Source organism: Cyanistes caeruleus, chromosome 6, assembly GCF_971803275.1.
Source record: "Cyanistes caeruleus chromosome 6, bCyaCae1.hap1.1, whole genome shotgun sequence".
Taxonomy (NCBI): Eukaryota; Metazoa; Chordata; class Aves; order Passeriformes; family Paridae; genus Cyanistes; species Cyanistes caeruleus.
This window is the reverse complement of record NC_141706.1, coordinates 58,145,990-58,154,997: the sequence shown is the minus strand read 5'-3', so window position 1 is coordinate 58,154,997 and position 9,008 is coordinate 58,145,990. Positions and strand designations below refer to the sequence as shown.

The 9,008-nt window shown below is 40.7% G+C and overlaps 1 protein-coding gene and 1 non-coding gene across 35 annotated transcripts in view; one reads left to right on the top strand and one right to left on the bottom strand.

Annotated features, from left to right (window-relative positions):
• Nucleotides 1-326: 326 nt before the first annotated feature.
• Nucleotides 327-400, bottom strand: TRNAI-AAU (transfer RNA isoleucine (anticodon AAU)). The gene has a single exon. It is a non-coding gene; the product is annotated as a tRNA-Ile (tRNA).
• A 1,105-nt stretch (nucleotides 401-1,505) lies between these two features.
• The window catches only part of LOC147652718 (uncharacterized), a 51,114-nt gene continuing 43,611 nt past the window's right edge, over nucleotides 1,506-9,008 (top strand). For 22 of the 34 annotated variants that reach the window (XR_015287752.1, XR_015287763.1, XR_015287754.1 and 19 more), the window contains exon 1: nucleotides 1,506-1,984. Coding sequence is in view for 8 of the 34 variants with exons in the window: in XM_086892193.1 (XP_086748319.1) it covers nucleotides 1,595-1,984 (390 nt within the window). In the remaining 26 variants the exon portion in view is untranslated. The remainder of the gene's footprint in view (nucleotides 1,985-9,008) is intronic. The other 12 variants (XR_015287767.1, XR_015287772.1, XR_015287771.1 and 9 more) reach the window with 2 other exon arrangements.

Here is a 9,008-nt window from a genome sequence, read left to right as displayed (position 1 = left end):
ACCCACACGGCAGGAAAGAGCCCGAAGGGGTCACCCGAGCACGTTGCAGCCGCCCGGGCAGAAGCAGAAGTCGGCGCTCTGACTTGGCCGGCCGGGCTTCATGAGTCGCAGGAGCGCAATGAAGCTCGGTCCGGGCTGCAGCCGCCCTGGGTGCTCGAGCTCCGCACAGACAGACAGACAAACACACACCCCGCCCTGCGGCCGTGCCCTTGTGCAGAGGCCACGCCGCGTCTCAGCAGAACCGCGTGAGGTGGGTGGGAATCGCTGGGACAAAATTGAGAACCGTAAAAAAGAGGGAAAGAGAGAGAAGAAAAGACGAATTTTCGTGGCCCGTACGGGGATCGAACCCGCGACCTTGGCGTTATTAGCACCACGCTCTAACCAACTGAGCTAACCGGCCACCTGGTTGTTTGCGTGCATCTGGGATAAATAAGGACAGACCTGTGTAAATGTTCCACCCTTTCACCAGAGGAGCGAGGGCGACAGACTGGGCGAGGAACCTTCTTGTCCTCGGGAGCGCCGGAGATGGGCCCGTGCATATGGAAACACACGCTAAACTCAGCAATACCAAAAAGCAAATCGAAAAACTGTTCCCTGCCTATAGAGAGATGCAGTACTTGGTAGGGAACCATAAAGCGGGACGGGGAACAACTTCGCCTCTAAGTCAATAGAGTAATACTTCTTGAAGTTTACTAGGATATGATTCCGGTTTCTTTTAATTAAAATATTTGAACATTCTTTAAAAGCATCTATTATTCTGTTTAACGCGCTACTAGGATCTTGGTTTGCACGGACAAACAAGTCAACTTTTCCCAGTATTTTGATTTTCACTACCTACGCTGCATAGAAAAGACAATTTTTCTGCTACGTTAAAGCACAGGATGTCCGTTCACCAGGAGGCGAACACCGGGGAGCGGGGATAGGGCGGGGATGACACAGCTCTCCAAAATGCAGGATTTTGGAGACAGCTCGGTGAGGAGAACCCCCCCTTGGTCTCTTTCCGCGCTCTTCTCTCTACGGGGCTGGCGGTTCGGCTGCTCCTCCCGTCCCGCAGTGTCGCGCAGGATCCGCCAGGGATCAGGCCATCACCGGCGATGAATCTGAGCCCGCCGGGGCGCTGCTGCGGCCACGGGAGACTTGGCAGCAGACAGGGCCCGCTGCTGGATTTATGGAGCACGTCTCTTGTCCCGAGGGATCCCCTCCTTAGCCCCTCACCCACGGGCGGCTCAGCCCCGTCATCTCCGGGGAGTCGGGACCGTGATGTTTTCCCGAACGTGGGCTCGCTACCGGGTGCGCAGCGCCAATTGACACCTCGAGGTGAGGTATTTCTGGGCTTTATTCTAGTCTGCGCAACGCAAGGAGCTGGATGGTAACCCACAAAAGTCTAGCTCAGCGATCATCAAAACTTTACACTTGCTATAACTTTTAACAAACAGAGGCATCAGCATTCCTTGGTTACCAACTACGTAACTTTTCTATTAATTAGTATTCAAACCACTATTTGCTAGCAGCATCTCGCTGCTCATGCTAATTAGTCCGCAGGCGCAGTTCTTTTTTCCAGTTGAGTCTGGGGTCCGTTTTGGGCAGGTGGCCAATGGGTTGCGATCTCGCACTGCCGAAATTACGTTTTGCCCAGCTACTGCTCCATTCTCCTGACTTCAGTCTTGATGCATCTCGTCCAGACTGCCCGTTCACTTTGGGATTGTCTTTCCTTTTCCTTAAAAAAAGATTATCCGATACAATTCTCCCGCACCTGGGCGCGCACCTAGGCTCGCTCGCACCCCTTGCACACTGCGCATGCGCCCCCCGGCCGTGCCGTGCGCAATGGGCCGCGGAGCGGGGCCGGCGCTTGCGCGGTTGCCGGGGCGACTGGAACACAACATGGCGGCCTGAGGGGAGCGCCGGGAGCGGGGCCGGGTCGGGCCCGGCCGCTCATCAGCCAACCTCGGCACCTGCGAGACGGCGCGGGAGGCACAGTAAGGGGGTACGGGGGAAGGCTTCGGGCCCTTTCTGAGGGGTGGTGCGGGCCCGGAGCCTCCAGTGAGGCTGACGGTCACCGAAGGGGCTGTGGTTTTAGGGAGCAGCCGCGCTGAGGGCGCCGTAGGTGCTTCTGTAGCCCCTCTAAACGCCGTCCCTGCAGCCCGTGGGCAGCTCCTGGGTCTCGCATGCCAGTGCTGGTCTCTGCGTCTCAGTCCTCTGCAAAAGGGGGCGAATAGGTCTTTCTCTCGGCTCCCGCGGGGCATCACCCTGGCTGCTGGTGTCTCCAAGTGCTTCCTCAGGAATTGCTAAATTTTCCTGGTTCGGCACGCCTTGCCTTCCATTGCGTATCATCCTTCACATCATCCCGTGTCATACCCTGCACATCTGGCTGAGTGCAATAATTACGTACCGTGGCCTTGAAACTCAACTTCTTGCTTCTTCCTTAATTTCTTTGGTTATTTCTCTCTTCCCACGTGTATTAATGTCATACTTAAACACCATAGCTTTTTCTTCCTCAGTATCTTGGCATCTTTGTAACAAAGTGTCTGCTTCAGATTTTTATAATACCCTCTTTTAACTACTGTAGTGCTGTCTTTTGTGTGATTTTGTATTGGATTCTTTATTCTAAATTATTATTAAATTTCCACACTCTCTATTTACAATGATTGGGTGTTGTCTGTGAGTTCCATCACTTGCTTATAATTTATATTTAGATTATTCCTTATTTCCTGGCTTCTTTAGCCTCTTGCACATTAAATCTTACTCTTTTGAATGATTCATGGCCACTTTTTTGGGGTATTGGATGAGTTCATATTGCTACAACTTTTTCTTCCCAGCCTTTATTTCCATTTTCACTAACCATTCTAAGCTTGAACGTCTGTGTGTGCTGAAGCGGAGGGGAGGGAGGGGAGAGGTTAGATAACATCTATTGTTACAGATGCACGAAAGAACTCTATCCAGTGATCAAGTCTCTTTTATTCTTCAATGTTCTATACAAGTGTAATTATAGCACTTCCTTTAATTTATCCTCAAAGTTCTCAGTCTTAAAATGCTCATAAAAATTTTAACCTTTCTTTCAGTCTTCATTTTTGACTACAACAAATTCAGATAATCTAACTGGTAGTAAGTTTTTTTTGTAACTACACAAATTTTCATAGCTTAAAGTTGCGAGGCTCTAACCTGTTTTCTGTTCAGCGTGTGTTTGAAGTCTTTTGTTTTGGTGGGTTCTTTTTGTTGCCTGGTCACTCTCATGATGTGATCACATGATTAGGATGGTGCTGAAGTGGATTTTTAAGAATCTCCAGAAATCTTGGCTTGTGAATGCAAAATTAAAATTTGTTCATACACCTGAAATCTAAATTTTATATCTTCTTATTCTATGAAAACTTCTATGCTGTTATTCTTGCAATGCCTGATTTTCTTTCAGCTGCTGATTAAACAATAAATCAAACTTGTCATGTGATCGTTATAACTTCATCCCTAGGAGAAAATCCCTCTTATTTTAGTGGCTTATTTTGTTCAGAGTTTACATATTGACTTTATTCATCAATGAGACATTTCAAATAATGCAATTTTAATTCCTGATTCTTGCTTTTATTCAGTCAGTTGAAATTATTCAGGCCTTTGCTTCATTCTTTTCACTGGATGGATCTCATAAGTGTCAGGTTAAAGCTTCAGTTGTTGGTTATGTGTGGGGTATTTATTTTCTCTACAGAGCACTCTGTTGTAGAAGAATTACAATAACAAACTTTACAGGCTTATATGGAATAGATCTTCAGTGCTGTAAGAATGTTTTAAAATGTGTAAAGGATTAAGTGTTTGTACAGTATTAGAATTCTGTAATTTAAAATTTAACTCAAGTTGTTTTGAGCTCTCCACTGTCATCTGTGCTTCTCTTGTATGTATAAAATACATTTATAGAAGAAAATATAAAAACATAACCAAATAGTATAAACATATACTATCTCACCTCTTTAAATACCTGAAGATACTTTCAATAAATTTGTACAGTAATGCATTCCCTGCATTTCTCTGCCTGAGTACTTTGGTTCATTAACACTATGGCTGGTATGCCATAGATATTAAGATCTTATTTTCAGATCATATGATTTTGAATTTTTTTTTTTAATGCTAGAGAATCAATTACTTGTATTTAAGAAAAAGGAAAAAAGACAGGTTGGCAATTTACTAGAATAAAAGAGTAAATCAGCAAATAGCCAACTTTTTTTGTGTCTGTCTTGGGTATATTTTGCCCCCAAGGCTGGCTATGACATTATAAGAACATATAACACAGCCAGTGTGTTTCTGACTGGTTGGAGGGTATCAGTTGCTACCAAAAAACTCCATTTACACTGAATTCTGTGAGAGTAGTATTTAAGTAGTCTGAATTTACAGTCTCCATCTTATATTTAGCAATTTAGACAGGAAATGAAAACCTAAGGTGGGGATAGAGAATATGGTGATTTTTCCTGACAAGACATTATTTCCTCAGTCTCAACTAGCGAAGGCTGAGGAGCAGCTTGCTTGAAGCACTAACTGCCCAGTTATCAAATAACAGGCAAAGCAATTAAACAGTCCTGTGGTCTCCTCCCCATTCTGGAGTCTTTGTTAGAGATTGCCAACTTTACCTACAATGATTTTCAAACTCAGTTTCTACTTTTAAAATAGCTCTATATAAGTTGTCTATATTGAGTGTATTAGATAGGTGTGATTTATTTTAAATTACTGTGCTATTTCCAATGTTTCAAAATTAGATGGCCTAATTAGTTAGTTTATGATGCAGCATGATCAATAATGATCAGAAAACAGAAGCAGCAGATGATAAAAATGAGAAGATCACCTGCCAATTCTCATGTAAGTGCTGATACTGTATTAAAGAAAGACAGGTTGCAAGAGGAAGGTTTCTACAAATTAAAATACAAGCATCTGTCTCACAAGGAAAGAAAGCACTTTTTTGTTGTTTGGGATTTTTTTAAACAGAAACAAGTATGAAAGCTGGGGAGATGAAAAGAGAATAAGACAACACACATTGATTGTCAGTTGGAAGATAGCATTAGAATGTCCCTGCCTAAGTAGCAAATTTCTTCTGCCAAATTTCTTGGGAGGCTTTCTCCACTGTAAGGCTGTGTTTATACTTGTAAATTAAACATATCTGGAAATCTTCTTGGGCACAAAGAGCAACTGGCATGAAATAGTCCCCATGTCTGCTAGTAAATTCTCTTATCTTCCAAAACAAGGCAGTAGCAAAGAAACTGCTTGAGAACTGACCTTAGAAGGAGTCCTCACACCAGGCAGGGAAGGTGCCTCGCAAAGTGCTGATTGTCACAGGCCAAGTCCCTGCCTTAGGGACTTTTGTCACTGACTAATAACAGGCAGCTACACTGAATTTACTGCTATCACATAGTTTGAGACTCCCAGTTACTCTGACACCCATAAAGGGCTGAATATGATAAAAGAGGTTTTCTGCCCTGCCTCCCTCAAAATGACTGGGTTTGCGTCTTTCTTGAATAATAAGACCATGTCAAAAGCTACAGCAGCATAAAGCTAACCAGAACTGGATTTTGCTCAGGTGAAATTACTGAAAAAATTATCAAGGATAGAATCTGTAGGTGCTAAAAATAAAAGGAAATAGGAGGATGAGGTGGGTGAAGGGAACTAGGCACTGGGATTGGTAAGGAACAGTTAATCACAAAGCTGAAGGAGAATAAAAGAGGAAAGAAAAAAGTCAATTCTGATGGAAATTAGAAGACCTGAAAATTAATATAAATAAAACTTTGTTTGATAACCCTTATCTGCTTCATCCCTTAAAGTTCTGCAGAATTAGAATTGACTGATTTTTCACATCCTTGTATTTGATGCACTTCATTAGCAAAGCCAAACATTACTTTTGGCCCAATGCAAATCTCATATCTGAATTTAGTATGGGAATAAACCTTTAAAATCAAAAACTGCTTTGCTTAAAATAAAATTTAAAAAAAGAAACAAGCAATACCTCCACAAACAAACCCAACAAATAACTCCCATGTTGGAACAATGATTCCACGATACACTTTCTTCCCAATGTAATTTTGTTTTCAGTACATTGTAAATAAAGGGAGTTTTTTGTTTGTTTTGTTGTGGGTTTTTTTTGTGAAAGAAGCAAAGAATAAATTCATATATGAGTTACTCATTTTCTGCAGCATAAAAAAAGGTAGGAAGGGTTGTGTGAAGAGGCATCCTGTCTCTGCGCAAGGAGGTGGTAGTTTATTGTCTAATTACTGTATTCTGCTTTCTAGAATATATATTTCTGTAATCTGGGCAGCAAAACTTCATTTGGTGTTTAAAATTTTATTTTCTCTCAACTTACATATTAACAAAATGCCTCTTTTATTTGAAAGTTTTCCATTAGTCAGCATTTAACAAGTCAAGTAAGGATTGATAAACAGTCTTCATAACAATTTCAAATGTACTGAAACAGTATATTTTTGTTTTTAAAATACCAGTTGCTAAGGTAAGGAGAGGGAACATTTTCTGATGTTCTGGAGAAACTGAGTCTTAGGGAAGGAAAGTACTATGCAAGTAAGCACATGAAGCAATGTTTTGAAAGGTATGCATAATTAATCATGGAATTCTACAGAAAATCATGTTTAAATTCAGTGAGAGAACACAAAATTAAGACTAAGTGAAGCTTTTTAAGTACACATGAATTAAAAAGGTTTGCATGTGGTACAGAAAGGGGAACTGCCTTCCTGTTTGGCACTGGGGGTTATTTCCTTGAGTACTCTAATTGATGTCACCCACTGTATTAAATGGTGCCTGGCCACTGGGTCGAGGGTGAAACAAGATGAATGAGGACTAAACAGTTGATTTCTGCCTCACCAAATGCACTGAATATACTTCTGCTGTTTTTCTTTTAGCTGTAAATAATAATTGGAGGAAATCTGTCAGTCCTCTCCCTAGGTAATACTTTTTCAGCCTATTTAAGTACTGTTTTAATGAAAATTAAAACCAGTGCATTTGTCCTTAGTCAATGTATAGCATTAGTTCTCTTGTATATTTGCCTTTATATTTACATTCATCATCCAGATGTTTATATGGTCACAAAATAGGTGCTTTTTATCAGTTAGGAAAATAGAGGAGACAACTGTGTCTAAATAGACATAGCTTTGACATTGTCCTCCAAGTATATAAGTGCCAACCAGTGCCTCTTGGGTTACTGATTTTGTATTCTCAGTTAAATATATCAAGTTCCTAATGAAATCACTGGGAATGACTCATTTGTACATACAAAGTGAAATGGGGCATTTTGCTTTTAGGCAAGATTTCAAAATGTAACTCAGAGCTTCAAAGAATATCAGTTAAAAAAAGAGAAGTATCTTCAAGTAATGTGGCTTCTGACTCTGTGTTATATAGTTAGAGATCTGTTGGTCCATTAATACATTACCTACAACTGACAGAATTTTCCAATTTATGATCAAAACAGTATTTAAACTATCTGCTTAACTGTGTCAAGAGCAGATGTATACAACTCAGTGGTAAGGCTCAACAAGCAGACTCTCTTTCATCTTTTCATCTAAAACATCTTTTAAGCCTTTAACCCTTTGATAAATTGACTGACAAATTCTTTTGATGACGTGAACTCTTTTAACAACAAATTATAACGTTATTTTAAACAGAACCTTGCCATATAAGGTATTTCTCCTCATTTCAAAGTGGAGAATATTGTTTTGGTGTTTAGCTGTAAGTCTGACTGGGAAAAGACGTATGTCCTGCTCTGATCCATTCAATAGCGTGCAAAGCTCTTTGTTTCCTGTTTCCTTTGCAGAGTTTCTGTAGCATGGGTTTTTTGTTTATTAAAGCCTAGGAGGCCAATGAAATAATATACACAATAATTTAATAGTGTCTATTTTTCATGTAAGATGTTTCCATCAAAACTTAATTTTAAATGTTAAATTTGGCAATGCATCCCACTGAGCAATGTTTGGAATGTATGCTACAGCAGCACAGAGTAAACAGTATCATCCATACTCTTATGCATCACTAAATTCCTGCTGGGTAGCTCCTTGGCATGGTATCTGGCATCTGAAGCACAACACATTACTACTTTTCTTCTTAGGGTAAGCCCAGCTACTCCAAGCTGCAAGAAGGAGTAAAGCTATTTATTAATTACTGTTTTTCTCCATAAAGAAACAGCAAGCAAACAATTTATCAGGCCCTGCATTTGAAAGTTCAGTGACAGACTAAAGTTCTGACGGCCTCATGGCAGGGGAAAAAGTCAACAATAATACAGTCCCTGGCTTCAAGTCAGTCTTCCTCTTTTCTGTTTAAATGAGCTTTAGTGCAGAACAAGTGAATAATCTGAGATAAATACAAGCACTAAGGCAGCTGAGTCTACATCCTACTATCTTTATGTTTACATGAAGTTGTTTTTTCTTTTTGGGGCATTGATTTCTTTCTTTATTCCAGTATTTGAACAATATCCAGTAACTTTTGAGTCTAGAGACATCTTGTAGATTCTTAATCAGCTTTTTATTTCAACAGAAAGAAAAAAACAACAGGTTTCTCAAAATCTGAAGTCTACATCTGCCTTTCTTAAGAAAGGCTGATACAGCTCTTGCATTCTTTGGTTCTTTTCCAACAGACCAAAAATACTTCAACATTTGTATTAAAATTAAAAACTAAATATATGGTAAACATAGTTCAATTTCATCTCATAATATGTAAGATTTGCTGGTGACTTCAACCTGTATCTCATATCCAGTTAACTGGCTTTAACTGTACACCACAGCTCAGTTCTCTGGTTAGGCACACTCAGTGCTTATCTGCTGAAATAGCCTCTGGTACTTAAGGATCTTGGCTTGACTTAGTTTGAACTAGGGATCAAGGGAAACTATTTGGCGGTATCATTTCATAGGCAACTGTACAGACACCCCTGTGCAAGTAGTTGAAGTTTAGATCTCAGAATTAGGCAGTAGCTGAGCTATGCTTTTGGAAAGAGGTGTCAGTGATAAAGTTGGGTTCCTTGCCTCATTAAGCACTTCAGCGTCTTC